The sequence below is a fragment of the Zingiber officinale genome, chromosome 7A, assembly GCF_018446385.1.
Source record: "Zingiber officinale cultivar Zhangliang chromosome 7A, Zo_v1.1, whole genome shotgun sequence".
NCBI lineage: Eukaryota > Viridiplantae > Streptophyta > Magnoliopsida > Zingiberales > Zingiberaceae > Zingiber > Zingiber officinale.
In genome coordinates, this window is record NC_055998.1 from 73,889,666 (window position 1) to 73,913,402 (window position 23,737).

Consider the following 23,737-nt stretch of genomic DNA (forward strand, 5'->3'; position numbering starts at 1 on the left):
ATTATATTATTAATAGTGATTTTACCATACCCTGGAATGAAACGTTTTTATTATTACCCTTGATTTAATATTTTACCATATAAAATCTTATTTTTATTATTACCCTTGATTTAATATTTTATCATATCAGGCTAGGCTTCCTTGATTTAATAAAAGGAAAGGAGAGTTTTGGAAGGTTTATTATTACCCCATTTTATTATTATCCTTTAGATAAGCGTTGCTGACCAGGATCCACGTCGGCGTTAAATAGGATTTATTAGTTGGACCACGAAAATCTGTTTCGAATCGATCTGTTTATATATATATATATATATATATATATATATATATATATAATCCTTTTTTGGATTCCTTGCCCTCGTCTTCAAGCAAAGCATCGAATCGATCCGTGGAGTGCGACGGCTGCCTGATCGAGCGAGCGAGCGAGCGAGCGAGCTGGAATCGATTCCGGTGTGGATGCCTCTTTCTTCCTTGCTCCGGTGCGTTGTGGTGTCATTGGCTGCCGGGGATGGGGTCGTGGATTTCGAGCATCGTTAGGGCGGAACACGCCGGCAGCGGCGCCGAACTCGGCGCGGGCCTCGGGGACTTGCCCGAGAGCTGCATCGCGGAGGTGCGGCTGCACCTTGATCCGCCGGAGGTCTGCTGCGCCGCGCGGCTCAGCCGGGCTTTCCGAGGGGCGGCTTCGGCGGGAGTCGTGTGGGAGACGAAGCTGCCGAAGAACTACGCGTACTTGATGGGGAAGGCGATGGATGAGACGGCCAGGGCACGTCTTTGCAAGAAGGAGATCTATGCGCGATTGTGCCAGCCGAATCCCTTTGATGGCGGCGCCAAGGTATCCTCGTCTCCTTATTCGCTAAATCCAAATTCCTGGATTCGGCCGCAAGGGCGATCGCCGTCGCGCTAGGATTTCTGTGAGGCAGGGAACACGCAAACACGGATGGGTTTTAGTTTGGGTTTTCTAGCGTCGGTGGCAAATTGTTATTTGATAAACTTGTAGGGTTATTTTTGTCACAATCGATAAAAATTGGAGGTTAATTTTGTCTTAAAAAAATTATTAACCCCGGAATCAAGAAAAACCTCGTTTTCCTGAGGTTTTCTGATTCCGGGTTGGATGCCTAAATTGCTGACGTGTCAGGCATGCATTATAACTTCGGAATTGTTGATTACTTAAACCAAACAAAGGTTTTGTTGATAACCTTGGATAGATAACCAAGGTTATCAAAGATAACCCCGAACCAAACGCGCCCCAAGAGTAGGACATGATAAGCTACAAATACGAATCAAACTCAATCACAATCTTACAAAACTTCATAATAGTATTTAAGAAGAGAACTAAAACATAAACTCTAAACAGATAGGTCCTGAAGGTTTGCTAGCAAACTCTGGATCTCTCCATAGTCCAGTCATCACACACCTTCATAACCACCACCACCCTGTTGCCTCCCTTTCATATCTTAGCTTTTCCTTTATCTGCAGTAGAAGGAAAAATAAAACTATAAGTGAAACGCTTAGTAAGTACTAATCTATCTCACAAAAACTCGAAGTGCATAAAAAGAATGCAACAATACTAAAACTGAAATGCTAAAAGCAAAACTGCATGTACTCATGGTATACAGAAATAAAACTGAATACTAAACACGCTCACTAACTGATAGGAAAATAATGAAACTACTATTGTAGGCTCAGAATTAAAAAAAACTAACTTCTATTGATTCTAAGCATAATACTTGTTTCATTTTCTTATATCTTTATACCAGAAATTAATCTTTTAATTTCTCTTTTATTTTCTTCTTCTTTTCTTTCTTTTCTTTTCTTCTTCTTTGGGCCCAGGCTTAGTACCATCTTTGTTTTGCGCGCTCTCTAATAGTGACTGAGGTAGCGAGCCTCTAGTCCTATGAGGTAAAGACCTTGGTCTTACCAGGGTCAAGACCTTGAAATTAGTCACCTGGATTTGTTTAATGACAACCTTGGAAGTCGGGTACTAGCCTCTTACTTTAATTTACTTGTTATCTCTTTTTAACTAGACTCTAGTCTTTTCTTTACTCATACTTCTCATACTTCTTTATTAGAGCTTATTAGAATCCTGTAGATATATCTAACAAGTATAGGATTACAACTAACCAAGCATGCTATATAAAATTAACACAAGGGAAGAAGATCTGAACTCTCTAAGCATATTATAAAACAAAGCAAAGGAAAGCAAATCTGAACTCTCTAAACATGCTATAAAATAAAGCAAAAGAAAGAAAATTTGAACTTTCTAAGCATGCTATAAAATAAAGCAAAAGAAAGCAACTTTGAACTTACTAATCATGCTATAAAATAGAGCAAAAGAAAGCAACTTTGAGCTTACTAATCATGCTATAAAATAGAGCAAAAGAAAATAACTTTGAACTTACTAATCATGCTATAAAATAGAGCAAAATCAATCACTAAAATGCTGGATAGGGTAGCAAAGTAAGCTAACTCTGAATTGTTATAACAAGGTTGTTCTTGCCTTTAAAAACAGCAATAAACAATCTATCCAAACATACTAGTATACTAAATTGTGCATGCTCATTAAGTGGCAAGGAAAACTAAACCGTGCAGGGTTGTTCATGTTCATGGAGGTAGCAAGCAAAAACAGAACTGCATACTAATAATTAAGGGTTGTTTATGCCCATTTGCACGGCCAAAAGGAAAGCAAACTTGCTGGAATTTATGAGCAGCAAGTAGACATACACGGACACAACATTTAAGAGCTAAACTCCTTCTACACAATTAAACTCGAACAATAAACTAGCATGCTTAATAGTTATGCTACAGAAGGTAAGGAATAAAAGGGAAAACCCTAGCTTAAAGTCCTGTTCAACAGCAACTCAAGCAAGAAACTCTCGGTACAGCACTTAGCATGGCAAATTCGGCACAGCAACTTCTACAAGGAAACTCACATAGAAATTTCAACACAACAACCCTAGTTGATTTAAAAGGAAAGCCTAGCATAAAAATCCGAAAATCTATTGCCCTAAGATGGCAAATTCAGTACAGCAACCTTTAACACAACAAATTAACTCAACAACGCAACCCTAACATGCTCTTCTACTCGGCACAGCAAGATCCAGAAGCAAGGAACGAAATCCAAAGTTTGGAGCAACTCCTACCACAGGTGAGTAGTACTTACCCCTTGTTTTCTTGGACTTACAACCGAAGGAGAGGAAGAAGGCTTTTAGGGTTCGGGCGGAACCTCTCGGCAACTCTTTTTTTTTGTGTTTCCGAGCTCCCCTCGCCGAGGTGGTCACGCACAGGTGAAGACCCACCGAAAAAATCTCGCCGGCGCCTGAAGGGAGGAACCCTAGCTGCGGCTGTGATCTTGCTTGAGAAGAGGAGACGCCATCGCGAGTGAGAAGGAGAAATTAGGTTTCGGGATTAGAAAACATCAACTTATCCCTTAAGTTATTTCTGGTTCCAACTACAGCTTAACTATATTTTGTTCCGTATTTATTTAACAAAACTCCCACAGACCAGTTGGCTGGCTGGTTCAGTTATGGTCGGGTTCGACCGGGGGTCTGGGGTTCAAGTCTCACCTTCAACGATTTTTTTGTCAAAACTTCCTTCTTTTTGTAAACATACTAAACGACCTCCAAAAATTACGTAATAATACTCTAAAAATTTCTTAAAATCTCTAGAATATTTTAAAAGTATTTCCAAATATTTTTATGGACTTTTAGAACTTGAAATAGGGAAAATTGTGTCGTTACAAAGAAGACCCTCAAAGCAACGTGGGACGACTCGTCTTCGGAAGAATCGGAGGAAGATCATAAGAACCAGAGTTACCTCACATTGATGGCCCGCAAAGCAGAGTCGGAGGGCGAATCGGAAGACGGGTCCGAACCCGAATTGAGCCACAAGTCCGTACTCGTTTTCGAAGGTCCCGAAGAGGTATACCTAAAGTTAAATAGAAAGTTCTTTAAAATTATTTCTTGTATAAATAGTAAATTAGTTAAATTAGAAAATGAAAACAAATTGCTCCTTGAGGAGAATCAAAATCTCAAGGAACAAATCACAAATAATAATCCAACTCAAGATCTAACACTTGAGGAGGAAAATTTGACACTAAAATTAGAAATTAACAAATTAAAAGATATGTTAGAAAAATTCACAACAAGATCTAAGAACTTAGATCTAATCTTAAATAACCAAAAAGCAATTTACAATAAAACCAGACTTGGCTATAAGTCAAGTTCAAATAAGACATTTAATTCATTAATAACCCAACACAAACCAACAAGAAAACCTTGGGTTCCGAAAGCGTGCTTAACCACGCAAGTAGGACGTAACCAATACTAAATACCTAAAGAAAAAATATACTATATAAAATCATATAATTCAAATCAAAAACCTAAATACAAATCTAAATCAACAAATTCAAAAACTAAACATTTTAAAACCCACCAAAATTTAGAATATCATGAAGTGAAATATAACTATAAAAGAAACAGACATAAAATAAGAATTAAAAACTAAAAATAAAAGGCAATAATTCAGGGGGAGACTCCAGAATAGCTGGCACCTCCAAAACTAACCTACCCGGAAGGATAACTCAAACTAATCTACTTGGCAGGGTACTTAAGAACTAATTAGAAAGGGATTCAAGTTTAACTTGAAAAATGATACTGGTAAAATTTTGGATGATAGTACGTTAGGGAAGCTTAGTCTATGCATGTCTAGGAAGATATGGCTTCGACCTGGTGCATTTGGCTAAGTGGAACTGACCAAAGCTACCCTTTATGGATCCTAATAGTTAGACCAAGGTTTTATACTAAGTCCAGTGGATAGGACTATTTGGAAAACCGCGAAGGCATGGTTACTCTAATGATGTCCAAGTGACTCACCATAGCCCGGAAGTTTATTCAGAGAATGTCTATCTATTGAACCCAAAGCTAAACCTGAATCTAACACAAAGTTTAAACCAAACCTTGAATTTGAACCTAATTCATCTCACAAAATTATAGGATTTCCAGATTGAAAACATAGAGCGAGTAAGATGACTAAAGACTCAATTAAAATATTAAATTAAATTAAAATTAAAATATTAAATTAAATTATTTTTTAAAACTTAAAAATTCATTTAAAAATCTTTTAAACTTAAAAATTTTCTTTTGAAATTTAACTTATTTTTTTTTTAAACTTAAAAATTCATTTAAAAATCATTTAAACTTAAAAAATTTCTCTTAAAATTAAACTTATTTTGTTAAAAAAACTGAAAAATTCATTTTAAAATTTAAACTTATTTTTTAACAACTTAAACATTCATTTAAAAATCTTTTAAACTTAAAATATTTTATTTTAAAATTAAACTTAGTTTTTAAACTTAAAAATTCATTTTATAATTAAACTTATTTTTTAAAAAACTTAAAAATTCATTTTATAATTAAACTTATTTTTAAAAAAACTTTAAAATTCATTTTATAATTAAACTTATTTTTTTAAAACTTAAAAATTCATTTTAAAATTAAACTTATTTTTTAAACTTAAAAATTCATTTTATAGTTAAACTTATTTTTTTAACTTAAAAATTCATTTTAAAATTAAACTTATTTTTTTTAACTTAAAAATTTATTTTATAATTAAACTTATTTTTAAAAAAAAATGAAAAATTCATTTTAAAATTTAAACTTATTTTTTAAAAACTTAAACATTCATTTAAAAATCTTTTAAATTTAAAAAATTTTCTTTTAAAATTAAACTTATTTTAAAAAAACTTTAAAATTCATTTTAAAATTAAACTTATTTTTTTAAAACTTAAAAATTCATTTTAAAATTAAATTTATTTTTTTAAAAAAATTAAAACGAAGTCAGAAACCAGGGGTGGGCGCCCCTGGTATTCCCTTATGGGGCGTGTTAGGACCGAAAAGTAGCTAGAAGGGGGGGGGGGGGGGGGGGAATAGCTCTTCGCGTGCTCGTTGCTCGGCGTTGCTTGTTTCTTCAAGGATGCGCAGCGAAAATATAAAGAAACAAATACAAACACGCTAACACTTGGATTTTACTTGGTATCCACCTCCAAGGGAGGTGACTAATCCAAGGATCCACACAACGCACGCACCCTCCACTAATGAAACTCTCCTTTATGGTAACTACCAAGGGCGGAGAAGCCCTACAAGACTCAATACAAGAAGAAGAAAGGGTAGTAAAGAAATACAAGCTTACATGCTTACAATGAGTGCACAAACCCTAACCCTAGTTTCTTCTTCTTGCTTTGATCCGCCTCTTGACTTGGAAGGGCCTCCAAGAACCTTTAAAAACTGGTGATCTCGAGCTTGAGAAGAGCTGTGGAGGAGCTGGTGAAGATCTGAAATGAATCTGTGAAGAGATGCCGAAGACAACGCTCGCTTGCGGCTCAAATACGACGCAACGGTCGGATCCCAATCGATTCGATTATTCCCAATCGATCGGGGAGAATTTGGATCGATCCACGGATCGATCCAGAGCGCCTCTGTGCTCTGGAAAAATGCCTGAATCGATCCACGGATCGATCCAGCGCTTATCGCGCGAAACAGCAGCGTCCCAATCGATCCACTGATCGATCCACTGATCGATCCAGAGACTTTCTGTTCACTGGGAAAGGTCTGGATCGATCCACTGATCGATCCAGCACTTTGTTTTTGCCCAAAACCAAGTCCCAAACCTCCCAAACCAACATCCGGTCAACCTTAACCTGTTGGTACGTCATGCCTAGCATCTAGTCACTCCCTTGACCTGCTAGGACTCCCTCACCAAGTGTCCGGTCAATCCCTTTGACCCACTTGGACTTTTCTTTCATGCCAAGTATCCGGTCACTCTCTTGACCTACTTGGACTTTCACCTAGCTTCACTCACTAGGGTTTTCAATCTGCCTAGCTTCACTCACTAGGTCTTTCACCTGGCTTCACTCACCCGGATTTTCATACTGCCTAGCTTCACTCATTAGGACTTTCACCTGGCTTCACTCACCAGGATTTCCATCTGCCTAGCTTCACTCACTAGGTCTTTTACCTGGCTTCACTCACCAGGATTTTCCTTCTGCCTGGCTTCACTCACCAGGACTTTCACCTGGCTTCACTCACCAGGATTTTCTTTTGCCTGGCTTCACTCACCAGGTCTTTCACCTGGCTTCACTCACCAGGATTTTCCTTCTGCCTAACATCCTAGTTAGGACTTCTCAGTCAAGTATCCGGTCATCCTTGACATACTTGACTCTTCTTCAATCACACTGATCAGTCCCTGATCAGAATCTCCCCACACGAGCAACTGCACCTGCATTGTCCATGTGTCTACACGTATTGTCAAACATCGAAACTATGACCAAGACTCAAGCTTGGTCAAACCAGTCAACCTTGACCTAAGGGATATTGCACCAACAGGGCGCCCGGATGGGACTCCGGGCGCCCGGGAACGGTCGACGCGCCCGGAGCCCCCTATAAATAGGGGGCAGGGGTGCCCTCAGCTTTTGCACCACCTCCCTTCACTCTTGTTAAGGCTTGTTTTGAGCTTTACCGCGAGAGTGATAAAATCTAAAATTTTATTCTACGGTTATTCTGTTGCTGCGAATCAACCGAGGTCGTCATCTCTAAAAATTCTTGTCACGATGCCTCGGTAAAACCTTTCCTCCTAAGCACTTAAATATTTCATTGATTTATGCCTATTATAGGTTCTTCTTAATTATTATTGTAGAAAATGTTCTAGATCTAGTGCTGGTGTAACAACCCAAATTTTCTTATTTCGAGTCTTAATAGTACTTAAAAATATTTATAAATACTTTAGAAATATTCTAGAGATTTTTAGAATTTTTAGAGTATTTTTATGTAATTTTCAGATTTCGTTTGGTATTTTTACCAAAAGAAACGAATTTGAGGCAAAAAGAGGTCGGGCCGAGGATTGAACCGGAGACCTCTAGTCAACAAAGTCTTAAGTTGTTTCGGATGACCAGGAACCCAGCAGGGCCGTGCTGATAAAATAGATAGCGAAAAGATGTCGGGCCGAGGATCGAACCAGAGACCTCTAGTTAACAAAGTCTTAAGTTGTTTCGGATGACCAAGAACCCAGCAGGGTCGTGCTGATAAAATAGATAGCGAAATTAATTTAAGGGATAACAGAGAACAGAATACCCAAAATATAAAAAGGGATAAGTTAAGAGAGGAATTATGTTTTCTTTTCTCTTGTCCGATATTTTTTCTCCTTCTCCCGACTGGGCACGGCAGCTTCTCTTGGACAGAAACGAAGAAGGAGCTAGGGCTTGTCTCCGGCGGCCGGCCAAGGACCAAATCCGAGAGTCTTCCACACCATCGTGATCACGTCGTCGAGGAGAACGCGTAGACGTGAAGAAGTTGCCGAGATTTTGAGTTTCTCCGAAGCCCTAGAAGCATATCTCGGCTGTGAGTCTAGGGGATTCGGTAAGTGCTTCTCACCTGCAGTAGGAGTAGCTCTCGAATCCTTGCTCTTCTTGTTATTTTTTTGAAGCATGTTGTAAGGAGCAGTGTTTTGATGTTGCTGCCATGAATCTCAAAGGATGAAAGTAAATTGTGTAGGTTAAGCAGGTAGTTTGGTTTTTTTTTCTTATTGCTAGGTTCCGGTTTGTGTTATGAAATGAAGATGAACAGCCTTTGGAGTTTACTGTTAGCTCTGTTTGTGCTATGCAATGGGCATGAACAACCTTAATTTCTGGGGGGCATTCAGTTAGATCTCTTAAGCAATTTAATTAGATTTGCAGTCTTTATTTTTTCTGTGAAATTATTAGTAGGTACATTGGTGTGTTGACCAAGCTATTAGACCCTTGTTCACCATTCTGTTCGTTCAGATTTATTTCTTGCTGATCTGATAAACATGCACGGCTTCCTTTTTAATATGCAGTCCAGAACTTATTTTTGTTTTTCCTTGCCGTGGCACTGAGCATGAGGAATGTTGATATTTTTTTAGGCGTCCGGTAACAACTTCCTTACCAGCTGCATTGTGTATAAACTGCTAGATATTTTGTAAGCATGCAGTGGGTTTTTCTTTTGTTTTGGATACATGTGATATGAACAGATAGCCTTAGCTTGTATAAGGCATTCTTTTTATTAGAAGCATTAACAAGTAACAAGTATTTTACTTGAAGAGGCTAGTACCCGACTTTCGAGGTTGTCGTTAAACAAATCCAGGTGGCCGGTTCCGAGGTCTCAGACCTGGCAAGACCAAGGTCTTTACCCTCGTAGGACTGGTGGGTCGCTACCTCAGTTTCTATTAGGGAGCGCACAATGGTACTAAGCCTGGGCCCAAGAGATTATTATTTTGAAGTATAAAAGTATAAGCTTTGAACAAAGAAACAAGCTTTGCATAGGCTTTAATTCCAACAAGTTTTAATTTTGTTTGTGCTGTAAAAGGGGCACGAACAACCCCTTTAGAGTTCATAGTGCAGATTTTGTTAAGTGTTTCAAGTACAGATTTTGAGTTAACATTTCAATGTAGATTTTCATTTAGTATTTTAGCTTCAGATTTTCCTTTAGCATTTCAGTTTTAGATTTTCAGTAAGCATTTAGTTTAGTTTTTGTTATAGATATATGTATATGCACATTGAGTTTTTGCGAGTTAGACAGAGCTTACTAAGCATCTGTTTATAGTTGCATTTCCTCTTACTGCAGATAAAGGAAAAGGGAAGCTATAGTTAAGGAAGGCGACAAGGAGGTGTGGATGGATGTGTGATGTCTAGACTATGGAAGCCTTAGGATCTTTCTAAAGAATTTATTAAGATTTTTGCTTTTAGACTGGTTGTGAAATTTAGGTGGATTAAGTCTTTCTTGCATTGTTGGAACTATTCTTTCATGTTGAGGGTCTATTCATAGAATGTTTTATGTATTTAGAAATCTTTCATTTAAATTGCTCTGCACATTAGTTCCATTATTTGAGTTGTATCACTGTCGCATACATGTGCAGATTGATATATTTTAGTTGAGAATAAATACTTGAGTAGAGTGTTGGGATGAGTTATTATGTTTCCAGCTGCTACTAAATTGCATGTTTAGAGTTTTCTGAGAATTTTAGGAATTTCTATCAACATGTGAGCAAGATTAGTTAAGTAAAGTTAATAGCTAAGTAACTTCCCACCCTCACAGACTAGTAGAGAGGAGGGTGGGGTCATTACAAGTTGGTATCAGAGCGAGGTTCCCATTCTCCAGCATCACACACACATCAGCATCAGCCTTGCCGTCTTTAAGTAAGAAAGTACTTAAATTCTTTTTATGTATTATGCCTTTCCTTATTATTTGCAGTAAAGAGAAATCCTTAGAAGTATTTGCTTATATGTGCTTAAGTAAGATAAAAGTTCTTGTTTTGTTTTCTATGTTTATATACATATATGTCTAGAGAGTATAGAGAAGATTTCAGGTTTTCTCTCTCTGCATGAATAGATGGCAAGAAAAGGGCATCCCCGTACCGCTCGTACTGAGGACCGAGCTCAGGAGAACGAAGAGCCCAGAACAACTGAGCCTAATCTCTCTGAAGTTGTTGCTCAACTCCAGAAACAAGTAGCAGAGCAGCAATAAGTAATTGTCAATCTGATGGCAAATCAGCAGCCAGTACCTCCCACTCCCCCAACTATCAATGTGGAGACCCCGATGGTGACTGAGGTTCCACCAGCTGCCCTGGAAGTCGCCACAGCACCTAAATTACAAGAAGCATATCTGATACAGTGGCTGAAGTTGAAGCCAGAAAGTTTCTCAGGCACGACCGAGCCCTGGGATGCCCAGGCTTGGTTCAAGATACTGGAGAGCACAATGGAGCTTCTTGACTGGCCAGAAGTCGAGAAAGTCAAGTGTGCCTCCTTCTGCCTATCTGGAGATGCTCGTATGTGGTGGGAGAAAGTTAAGAGCAAGAGAGCAGCCAACCAGATGAGCTGGGCTAACTTTGAGACAGAGTTTTACGAAGAATTCTTCCGCCAACGGATCACCAATAAACATTATAAGGAGTTTATAGAATTCAGACAAGGTGACCTGCCAGTAGAAGAAGTTGTCAAAAGATTCAACAGGCTAGCTCGGCTCTGCCCAAAGTTAGTAAGTGCAGAGAAGGAACGAGTCAGACTGATGCTCCGAATGCTGAGACCAGAAATAGCACTTAATGTGAGTAGTGGAACTCACCGGCCACAGACTGGTGAAGAGCTGGTCAGCAGGGCATTAGTCGCTGAGCACTATCTGAACAGCATCAAGGCACAACAAACGTAACTCAAGCCAGTCAAGATAGAGGACAAGACAGCAGGGAGTCAGAAACCCCAGGCAAGTAAGCAGAACTGGAAGGGCAAAGATAACAAAAGGAAACGATGGAATACAGGAGGCAACCAAAAGGGAGGTCCAGTAGACAAGCAGGCCAAGTTCCCTCCCTACCCTAAATGTGGGAGACTACATCCAGGAGCCTGTCTTGTGGGTATGACTGGATGTTATTCGTGTGGTCAAGAAGGACACCTGGCTAAGGCGTGTCCTAACAAGCTCAAAGCACCTCAGCAACAAGCCTCAGTTACACTACATGCCTGCAACTCTGGACGGACCTCAGCTTAGTCAAGGAAGATTGGAAGCCCCACCAGTTCTAGCCAGTGCCAGAGTATTCTCCCTCACTAAAGAGGAAGCTGCTAGTGCCTCCACGGTCGTAACAGGTCAAGTAGTTATTTTTCAGCATTTTAGCTACTGTACTATTTGATACTGAGGTGACCCATTCTTTTATATCAGTACCCTTTGGCAAGGAATCTCAGGTGCCTACAGAGAGCATGAACTCTAAGTTCTTGACAATCCTACCTTCTGGGGAAGTCATGGAGTCCAACCAGTGGCTTCGGGCTGTACCAGTCAAAATTTCAGACCGAGAGCTATATGTTAATTTAGTAATCCTAGCGATGCAGGATTTTGACGTTATTCTGGGTATGGATTTTCTTAGTAAGTACAGCGCTTCGGTGGACTGCCGCAGAAGGAAAGTGATTTTCATACCAGAAGGTGAACCATCCTTTGAGTTTACGGGAGTGCCGAAGAGGAAGACTCAGAAATTCCTCTCTTCCCTAACAGCTCACCAAATGTTAGCTAAAGGGTGTACTGGTTTTCTGGCGTACATTGTGAATGCAGAAGAACAAGAAGGACCCAAGCAGGAAGATGTTTGAGTAGTCTGTGAGTATCCAGAGATATTTCCAGAAGAGCTACCTGGACTACCTCCCAACAGAGAAGTGGAGTTTGAAATTGAGTTGGTTCCTGACACCGGTCCAATTTCTAAAGCTCCATACTAGATGTCTCCAGCAGAGCTGAAAGAACTACAAGAATAACTCCAGGAGCTGCTTGATAAAGGTTTCATCCACCCTAGTCATTCACCATGGGGAGCTCCAGTGTTATTTGTTAAGAAGAAAGATGGATCTATGCGGATGTGCATAGATTATAGAGCGCTGAACAAAGTGACAATTAAGAACAAGTACCCTCTTCCCAGAATAGATGATCTATTTGATCAGTTAAGGGGGGCAACAATGTTCTCTAAGATAGACCTGCGCTCTGGATACTATCAGTTGAAAGTGAAAGAAAGTGATATATCTAGAACAGCTTTCAAGACCAGATATAGACACTACGAGTTTGTAGTCATGCCTTTTGGAGTGACTAATGCACCTGCGATCTTCATGGACTTAATGAACAGAGTGTTCAGAGAATACCTTGACAAGTTTGCCATCGTGTTCATCGATGACATTCTGATCTATTCAAGAACCCCAGAGGAGCATGAAACGCACTTGAGAATAGTACTGCAGACCCTTCAGCAAAAGCAGCTTTATGCCAAATTCTTAAAGTGCGAGTTCTGGTTAGAGCAGGTGGCATTTCTAGGTCACATCATCTCTAAAGAAGGTATCCAGGTGGATCCTGCCAAAATAGAAGCAGTCAACAACTGGTGTAGACCCAAGAACGCCAGGGAGATTAGAAGCTTCCTTGGTTTAGCTGGGTATTACAGGAAATTCGTGGAAGACTTTTCCAAGATAGCCTCTCCACTAACAACCCTAACTAGGAAGAACAAGAAGTTTGCATGGTCAGACAAATGTGAGCAAAGTTTCCAAGCATTGAAGAAAAGACTGACCAGTGCTCCCATTCTGACTGTTCCAGAGAGTGACAAGAGTTTTGACATATACAGTGATGCTTCCAAGATGGGCCTTGGAGCTGTTCTTATGCAAGAGGGGAAGGTTATAGCTTATGCTTCCAAATAACTCAATGACTATGAGAAGAATTACCCCACTCATGATCTTGAGCTGGCAGTTGTGGTCTTTGCACTAAAACTCTGGCGACATTATTTGTATGGAGTTCAGTGCAGAATCTTCACAGACCATCAGAGCTTGAAGTATTTCTTTACCCAGAAAGACTTAAACATGAGACAACACAGGTGGTTAGAGTTGGTTAAAGATTATGACTGTGAAATCCTCTACCACCCAGGTAAAGCTAACAAAGTAGAGGATGCACTAAGCCGAAAATCCAGTGCAACCCTGATGCCCTTGTCATCATTAGCACTGCCCCTGCAGAAGGAATTGTCAGACTTTGGAGTCGAAATTGTTTGTGGGCAACTCTCTGCTTTGGCCTTAGAGTCAACCCTACTTGAGGATATACAGAGAAAGCAAAGTGAAGATCTAGATATCCAGAAGATCAAGCAAGGGATACAAAAAGAAGAAAATTCAGAGTTTCGGGTATCAGACAGTGGAATCCTTTATCAGGGGAGCCACCTTTGTGTCCCCAATGATAAGGAATTGAGAAAGAAGATTCTAGAAGAGGCTCATAGTACACCATACTCCATGCATCCTGGTTCCACCAAGATGTATCAAGATTTGAAACAGAGATTCTGGTGGTCTGGACTCAAGAGAGATGTTGCAAAATATGTTAGTGCCTACCTGACATTCCAGAGAGTCAAAGTAGAGCACCAGAGACCAGGAGGAGTCCTACAACCCCTTCCAATACCAGAGTGGAAGTGGGAAGAAATATCCATGGACTTTATAACAGGTCCTCCAAGGACCATTAATAGCTACGATGCGATATGGGTGATAGTGGACAGGTTGACAAAGTCTGCCCATTTTCTAGCCATCAAGGTGGCCCACTCTATAGAGCAGTTGGCACAGCTGTATGTTAAGGAAGTGATCAGACTTCATAGAGCTCCGAAGTCGATTGTTTCTAATAGGGATGGGTGCTTCACCTCTCATTTTTGGGAGTGTGTTCAGAATGCATTAGGCACCAAACTCAAATTCAGCACAGCCTTCCACCCCAGACTGATGGACAGACAGAGTGAGTAAATCAGATTTTAGAAGACATGCTTCGAGCTTGTGCATTAGATTTTAAGGGTAGTTGGTGCAAGTATCTGTACTTAGCTGAATTCGCCTACAACAATAGCTACCAGACCACTATCAAGATGGCACCGTATGAAACATTGTATGGCCGAAAGTGTAGATCACCTATATGCTGGTTAGAGGCTGGAGAAAGAAAAGAGATGGAATTAGAACTGGGCAGGTAGACCGAGATGATAGATGAAACCACTCAGGCTATCGAGAAGATCAGACAGAGAATTGAGACTGCCCAGAGTAGGCAGAAAAGTTATGTTGACGCACGTCGTAGGCCACTTGAATTCCAAGTAGGGGATTCAGTCTTCCTCAAAGTTGCTCCTATGAAGGGAGTGATGAGATTTGGCAAAAAGGGCAAGTTATGTCCCCTCTACGTAGGACCCTACCTGATCACAGAGAGGATTGGGAAGGTAGCTTACAAGTTGGACTTACCTCAAGACATGTCAGCAATATACAATGTATTTCATGTCTCCATGCTAAAGAAGTGCCTCCACGACTCTAGCCAAGTGATTCAGCCTCAGTCAGTACAGATTCAGGAGAATCTTAGTTATGAGAGCAGACCTATACGGATAGTGGACAGAGAAGTTAAAAGACTAAGGAACAAAGAAGTACCACTAGTGAAGGTCATTTGGCAAAATCAGAAGCACGAGGAAACTACGTGGGAGCATGAGGACAGTATGAGACAGAGATATCCAAAATTATTCTAAGTTCGAGGACGAACTTTTTATAAGGTATGGGGAATTGTAACAACCCAAATTTACTCATTTCGAGTCTTAATAGTACTTAAAAATATTTAGAAATGCTTTAGAAATATTCTAGAGATTTTTAGAAATTTTTAGAGTATTTTTATGTAATTTTCAGAATTCGTTTGGTATTTTTACCAAAAGAAACGAATTTGAGGCAAAAAGAGGTCGGGCCGAGGATCGAACCGGAGACCTCTAGTTAAGCAAAATCTTAAATTGTTTCGGATGACCAGGAACCCAGCAGGGTTGTGCTGATAAAATTGATAGCGAAATTAATTTAAGGGATAACAGAGAACAGAATACCCAAAATATAAAAAGGGATAAGTTAAGAGAGGAATTAGGTTTTCTTTTCTCTTGTCCGATATTTTTTCTCCTTCTCCCGACTGCGCGCAGAGACTTCTCTTGGGCGGAAACGAAGAAGTAGCTAGGGCTTGTCTCCGGCGACCGGCCAAGGACCAAATCCGAGAGTCTTCCACACCATCGCGATCACGTCGTCGAGGAGAACGCGTAGACGTGAAGAAGTTGCCGAGATTTCGAGTTTCTCCGAAGCCCTAGAAGCAGATCTCGGCTATGAGTCTAGGGGATTCGGTAAGTGTTTCTCACCTGCAGTAGGAGTAGCTCTCGAATCCTTGATCCTCTTGTTGTTTTTTTTGAAGCATGTTGTAAGGAGCAGTGTTTTGATGTTGCTGCCGTGAATCTCAAAGGAAGAAAGTAAATTGTGTAGGTTAAGCAGGTAGTTTGGTTTTTTTTTTTATTGCCAGGTTCCAGTTTGTGTTATGAAATGAAGATGAACAACCTTTGGAGTTTACTGTTAGCTCCGTTTGTGCTATGCAATGGGCATGAACAACCTTAATTTCTCGGGGGCATTCAGTTAGATCTCTTAAGCAGTTTAATTAGATTTGCAGTATTGATTTTCTATGGAATTATTAGTAGGTACATTGGTGTGTTAACCATGCTATTAGACCCTTGTTCACCATTCTGTTCATTCAGATTTATTTCTTGCTGATCTGATAAACATGCATGACTTCCTTTTCAATATGCAGTCCAGAACTTCTTTTTGTTTTTCCTTGCCGTGGCACTGAGCATGAGGAATGTTGATATTTTTTTTAGACATCCGGTAACAACTTCCTTACTAGCTGCATTGTGTGTAAACTGCTAGATATTTTGTAAGCATGCAGTGGGTTTTCCTTTGGTTTTGGATGTATGTGACATGAACAGATAGCCTTAGCTTGTATGAGGTATTCTTTTTATTAGAAGCATTAACAAGTAACAAGTATTTTACTTGAAGAGGCTAGTACCCGACTTCCGAGGTTGTCGTTAAACAAATCCAGGTGACTGATTCCGAGGTCTCGGCCCTGGTAAGACCAAGGTCTTTACCCTCGTAGGACTGGGGGCTCACTACCTCAGTTTCTATTAGGGAGCGCGTAATGGTACTAAGCTTGGGCCCAAGAGATTATTATTTTGAAGTATAAAAGTATAAGTTTTGAACAAAGAAACAAGCTTTGCATAAGCTTTAATTCCAACAAGTTTTAATTTTGTTTGTGCTGTAAAAGGGGCACGAACATCCCCTTTAGAGTTCATAGTGCAGATTTTGTTAAGTGTTTCAAGTGCAGATTTTGAGTTAACATTTCAGTGCAGATTTGCATTTAGTATTTTAGCTTCAGATTTTCCTTTAGCATTTCAGTTTTATATTTTCAGTAAGCATTCAGTTTAGTTTTTGTTATAGATATATGTATATGCACATTGAGTTTTTGTGAGTTAGACAGCGCTTACTAAGCATCTGCTTATAGTTGCATTTCCTCTTACTGCAGATAAAGGAAAAGGGAAGCTATAGTGAAGGAAGGAGACAAGGAGGTGTGGATGGATGTGTGATGTCTGGACTATGGAAGCCTTGGGATCTTGCTAAAGAATTTATTGAGATTTTTTCTTTTAGACTGGTTGTGAAATTTAGGTGGATTAAGTCTTTTTTGCATTGTTGGAACTATTCTTTCATGTTGAGGGTCTATTCATAGAATGTTTTATGTATTTAGAATTCTTCCATTTAAATTGCTCTGCACATTAGTTCCATTATTTGCGTTGTATCACTATCGCATACATGTACAGATTGATATATTTTAGTTGAGAATAAATACTTGAGTAGAATGTTGGGATGAGTTATTATGTTTCCAGCTACTATTAAATTGCATGTTTAGAGTTTTCTGAGAATTTTAGGAATTTCTATCAACATGTGAGCAAGATTAGTTAAGTAAAGTTAATAGCTAAGTAACGTCCCACCCTCACAGACTAGTAGAGAGGAGGGTGGGGTCGTTACAGCTGGGCCCTCGACTGCTAGTATAGACCCTAGGTTCCCCACTGATGAACTTAGGATTGAGTTTAAGTCAACCATTTATGTAGCTTAACTTGCGGAACCTTGTTTACCGTACCAATTCAGTAAATATAGATTTATGTGTTGAATTCTATAATAACTTGGTTAGGGTAGATGATCTCACTTACGTTACTAGGGTAGCTGGTATAGATATGACACTATCCCCTACCATTATCCAGGACTTCTTAGGGTTACGACCATCTACGTGTCGTTTTCAGTGTTCCCCCCCCCCCCCCCCCCCACAGGGATCTACAATTTGGTGATCCCTACTCACACATCACCCTGGATATGATTTATTCGTATTTTTTTGGAGGGGAGCGTGCACCCACCGTCACTATGTTTAGGTCAGTTAACCTTCGAGTTCATGATTATGCACTCTATAGGGTCTTAGATTACTGCATATTACCACTATCCACTCGGGACATAGCGATGATGTGTCCATTCCATTCCTTCCTTTTGTACACACTTTCCCATAGATTAGATATAGATATTAGTCTACATATAATTCAGACCATTATCTGTGCAGCTGGATATGTCACCAGCGCTCGAGTTCATATGTCGTATTGTCATATTTTGACGACATATTTCGCCCACCTACATATTGACGTCACCCGAGGTAATGTCCGGGCCATGATTGAGTTCGACGTCATAGGACCTAGGAGCTTCTCATTAGCGGGTGCCCACATAGATGATGATGATGGCGTCATGTCTTGGCGGAGGGGGCCACAGCATCGACCAGACCCAGATGCCCAGGAGGCAGCAGAGCATGATGAGTTTATGGTTGCGTTATTCAGCGAGGACGCTCTAGCTCCGATACCACCTCCACCTCCAGGCCGAGCACCTCATCCTGCACATCGCACTCTAGGCGATTGAGTTACTGGACTCGAGCTATCCATGACGAGTCTTTGGCAGGAGGTCTCCGACCTGAGATGAGACGTGAGACAGGATATTTCGGACCTTCGACGCGATCTATCCAGTTCCCGCGAGGATGCCCAGGCTCGTCACGCTGAGCTGATCGAGATGTTCCATTCTTTCGGAGCCGGACCACCCGGATCACACCCCTCCTCCTCATCTTGACAGACATCCCGACCACTATGTATATTTCATCATGATCATTGTACCTTGACTTTGACTTTGAGTTATGATATTCTGGACTACATTTACTTAGGTGTATATTAACTTTGAAAATGATTTAGTCTGTTGTGCTTAATAGATTAGGAATTTTAAAATTATTTTAAAAAATAAGCACTTTCAAATTCTAAGGTAAAATATTTTTATGTTTTCAAAATTTCCTATTTTTAGAATTTCAAAACAGTTTTAGCCTTAGACTAGAAAAATTTCTTAGAAATCATGTTCCCCTAGGGCTAGTATTTGAGCATCTCACTAAGTTTGTGATTGCTAAATATAGAAAGGGGTGAGATGCATAGGCAGATTGTCTGGACTTAAGATGCTTATATTAGTGAATCAATATAAGTCTGAGTGTTAAATATTAAACATATATTAATCAAATTAAGTCATTTAGTATAGTCAAACACTAACTGATGCTTAGAGTTAATTTGACTAACCGAGTGAAAGTTGCTATTCTCTAATCGTCAGTGAGTAGCTAACTGGTTAGACAGATTTAACAGTGTCATGTTCAGGGGAGCAATAATTATTTTTACACCTTTTTTAAAATATTTTCTTGAAATTAGGTTTTGGAAAATATTCTTCTAAAAATGTTTTAGAAACCTAACCTTTGTAAAACCATGTTTTATATTAATTTTTTTTTTAAATGGTATGTTATAAACTTGGTTTGAAAACTAGCTTTGAAAATTGAATTTTACAAACTTAGTTTTGAAACTATGATTGTTCAAACTTGAATATTGAAAATTAATTTAAGAAAATAAAAACTTAGTTTGCAAATTAGATTTCATAAACTTAACTCTGAAAAATTAGATTTTGAATATTAAATCTGACCTCTTTTTTTTTTAAATCTTACTTTTATAAAATTACTTTTATAAAACTCATGATTGAAAAATCTTTCAAGTTTAAACTTATTTTGAAAATTAAATTGAAACTTATACACTTATGTTTGAAAATTGGCCTCTTTTGAAGTTAGCTTTAACTTGAAAATTAGCTTTTATAATTTAATGGTTGTTTAAATTATCTATTGAAAATATGCAAACCTATTACTAAATTATTTTTCTAAAATTAGCTATTTTTGATAACTTAGCTATTTTGAAAAGGTTAATAGATACTCTTTAACAGCAAAATCTTTAATTATTTTAACTCCCCCGAGTCAGTCTGACTTGTTTTTTTACAATTGTCCATATTCTTTATTGCAATTTTTCTGTATTTATAATATGTTTGTGTTTGATGAATGCCAAAGGGGGAGGGTTAGGTGGTCAAGTTAGCTAAAACAAATTGAAAATATAAACTAACTTAAAAACCTGTTAATGCTTGTTTCACTTGCACTTTACACTAACTTAACCAAGTTGTCATTCCATCAAAAAGGGGGGAGATTGTTGGTGCGGTTAGTACTACCGATCTAACTCAGGTTTTGATGAATAACAAAATAGGTTAAGTTAATTTTGTTGTTGATCTAACACTCTGACCGAGTGTGCAGGAGAAGCCCAGACAGGTCGACGGGCTGACCGGATGTCTGGCACGAAACCCAGCTAGGTTGAAATGCTGACCGGATAGCTGGAACGAATTCCAAACGGGTCGACAGGCTGACCGAACGTTTGGCACAAAGTCTAGCTAGGTCGACGGGGTGACCGGATAGCTGGCGCGAAGTCCAGACGGGTCGAAGGGTTGACCGGACGTTTGGCAGGTGAGTAAAGGTAAGTCACTGGAGGAGAGTGATTGTGAGGACACATTTCAGGGAAGGAAACTTAGGTGTCGATCTGACTTAGAACCATTTCGGAACTCTAAGTCGAGATCGTGACTAGATTCCGGTCTCGGAAAGACGAAATCTAAGTCATACTCTTTCTATCTTGAATTATGAACTGTGCTAATAATCTATTTTGCAAGAGATATGAGTGCTTTGGACTAACATTTTTCTTGCAGGAAGGAATCTGCTGGAAAACAGGGTCCGAGCGCCTGGGAGGTACCCAGGCGCTCGGAGGTCCGGGCGCCCGGTGGTCCGGACGCCCGGTATAACGCCCCACCTTCTACTGACTAAACTGTAAGGCCAAGGGTTACGGTTGCTAAACTATTCTGTGGCTACCACTGATGCATAATGTGAAAAAGGCTGAACTAAATTAAAAATTCTGCTAATTGCTATTAAAACTGGAATTTATGTTCAAATACACTTTCATTGTTGTACATATGCTAAAGAAGGGAATCTAAACTTTCCATTTGATCAAGGAGCTGAAATTAGACGTTTCCAGCATAAATCAGACTTCCCAATCGATTGAAGCTGAGACTCGATCGATTGAAAGAGCTTCAATTGATCCACTGATCGATCCAACGTGCTTCTGTGCACGGAGGTCTTTTCTGAACCGATTGGCCGATCGATCCAGCCTAGGCCAATCGATCAGCTGATCGATTCAGCAGCTCTCTATTCGCGGAAATTATTTCCCGATCGATCGACTGATCAATCCATGGCCAATTGATCAGCTGATCGATTCAGCAACTCTCTATACGCGAAAAATCACTCCTCAATCGATCGGCTGATCGATTGAGGGCCCTCCAATCGATCGGCTGATCGATTGGAGCTCTGATTTCTATGATTTCTGCTGCATTCCACCACTAATCCATATACAATACAAATGTATCTACTTAAAAACATCATAAGATTCCTAGGCATGCCATAACTGTCATTGTTCATGGTTTATTGACTGACATCAAAATAACTCGTAGTCTAGGCATAGCATGGTGCATACTTTCACAATTCATGACACTTAAACATTCTAAAGGTGCGGAATAATAAGAATATAAGAAGTTCTAATTCTTTAAACTTGCTAGTCCCCAAGAGTCTTTATTCCAAGTTTCTTCTCACATACATCTTGACACATTGACCTCCAGCCTCCGCTAATCCATCTTCCCTTTACCTGTATCTATAGTATAAGGAAAAGGAAACTATAAGCTTGGGAGCTTAGTAAGAACCATCTACCTCACAAAACATGCATTCGATGAAATCATGCTTTACAAAGATGTTATTTGAGACACATGCTGATATTCATGCTGGAAATGCTAAATCATGAAATACTGATATATGAGTCATGGCAATCAAATACTGATCATAGAACTATCTTGTTGTATCAATAAGAAAAACTGAACTGATACATAAGCTGAGCTAAACTGATGTTGGGCTAATGCTAAAACTGAATTGTATTCACATACTTGATTTGTGAAGTTTTGAAAACTATTTTCATAATAGATAAAAATAATAATCATGCTGCTGTTGGGCCCGACAACTGTACTTGCTATGCGCACATCCCTAACTAGACCCGAGGTAGCTAGTCCCGAATCTTGTAGAGTTTACTAGGTTATCTAAACCTAGGGACGACTATGGGAGTCCAACCTAAGGACAACTAAGAGTCCAGCACAGTGTTACTGATAAAAGTAAAATACTGATTCATAAGCTGATTCATCTTGTCTTGCTCTTACTAGGTTATCTGAACCTAGAGCTAGGTTATCTGAACCTAAGGGCAACTGTGGGAGTCCACCCATTGGACCGTAGTCCCATATAAACTGAAGCAAGACTATGCATGCTGTTTAAAATGCTTCTATGTCATTTAACTGAGCTATTAAAATGCCTACTGTAGCATTTAATTGTACTAGTCATTTTATCAAACACTTGGTGTGCTCTATCCCTCCTCTCTATTAGAGGACCACCTCTAGGCACCCGACAGTGTCTAAAACCCCAAAACTGGAGAGGAAAACATGTCTGGCCCATCTAGAGGTGCTCAAATAAACCCTAAACTTGCGAGGAGGGTCAACTACACCCTACGTGCCGAAAAATCTGCATATGGCTAAACTAAAACATAAAAACATACGATTAACTACTTATACTACAGGTGAGGGGTTACTTACTTCCTGCGCTAGGTTTCTTACAATTCTGATCGCTAGGTTTTTGGGGAAGAAGATCTCTTCGGCGATCTTCTTACGTCTACGCGTTCTTCTTGAGAAGAGGAGCGTTCTCGTATCCGAGTCGTCGCCGGGAGGTGCTCCTACGACCCTAGGGATGGAACCCTAGGTCCCTTGGGGCTTGGTGTGCCGAGAGGGTGAGGAAGAGGGAGAGGGCGGCGAGGGTGAGGGTGAGGAAGAGTTGCCGATCCAAAATAATAAATCCTCACTTAAATTCCCTATTTACATTAAGTAATTAATACGACCCGACTAACTCATAAATATAATTTCTCTTCTCTTCTTTCAGCACACCCCTGCTGGGGCCACCTAGTTACTAAAGTCATACTATAAGTTGTAGGGTCTAATAGGTCGCGGGTTTAATTTCCGCTTAGGCTATTTTACGTTTTTATTTAATTTTGCTACTTCTGCTACTCCAAAAATTCCGTAAAAATATTCTAAAATTCCAGAAAAATAATAGGATATTTATAAAATTTATTTGAGAATTTTCAGGCATTACAATCTCCTATACCTTATAAAAAGTTCGTCCTCGAACTTAAAATAACTCTGGGTACTTCTGTCTCATACTGACTTCTGTCTCTCAAGTTGCCTCTTCTGCTATGTGATTTTGCCACATGACTTTTACTAATGGTATCTCCTGTTCCACAATTTCTTCACTACTCGGTCTATTATCTGAATAGGCCGACTGTCATAACTGAGGTCTTCGCGGACTTGTACCGACTGGGGCTCAATCACCTGAGTGACATCTGGGATATGCTTCTTCAGCATAGATACATGAAATACGTTATGGATAGCTTACATCTCCTGGGGTAGCTCTAGCTCATATGCCAACTCTTCTGGTGATAAGGTATGGTCCCACATATCTGGGACTTAATTTGCCCTTCTTCCCAAAACGCATTACTCCCTTCATGGGAGCCACTCGGAGGAATGCTGTATCCCCCACTGAAAACTCTAAGGGTCGGCGCCGTGTATCAACATAGCTTTTCTGGCGGCTTTGAGTTGTCTCTATCCTCTAGCGGATCTGCTGTATAGCTGTTGTGGTATCTACTACTAGATCTGTCTGAAGTTCTAGTTCTTTCTGTTCACCACTTTCATACCAGCAGATTGGAGATCTACACCACCGCTAGTAGAGAGCCTCGTAGGGTGTCATGCCGATAGTGGCCTGATAGCTATTGCTGTATGCAAATTCTGCTAAACACAGATATTTGCAACAACTTCCCTTAAAGTCTAGGGCACACGCTCGGAGCA

The 23,737-nt window shown here is 39.7% G+C and overlaps 1 protein-coding gene across 1 annotated transcript; it reads left to right on the forward strand.

Moving 5' to 3' along the window:
- Positions 1-508: 508 nt before the first annotated feature.
- Positions 509-904, forward strand: LOC121999432 (F-box protein PP2-A13-like). Its single transcript, XM_042554117.1, has one exon. The coding sequence runs from the start codon at positions 509-511 to the stop codon at positions 902-904; it is 396 nt and encodes a 131-aa protein (XP_042410051.1).
- The last annotated feature ends 22,833 nt before the right edge of the window (positions 905-23,737 follow it).

What these genes read in the sequence shown, in the direction of transcription:
- LOC121999432 (XM_042554117.1), top strand. Translation starts at nt 509, where the DNA reads ATGGGGTCGTGGATTTCGAGCATCGTTAGGGCGGAACACGCCGGCAGC.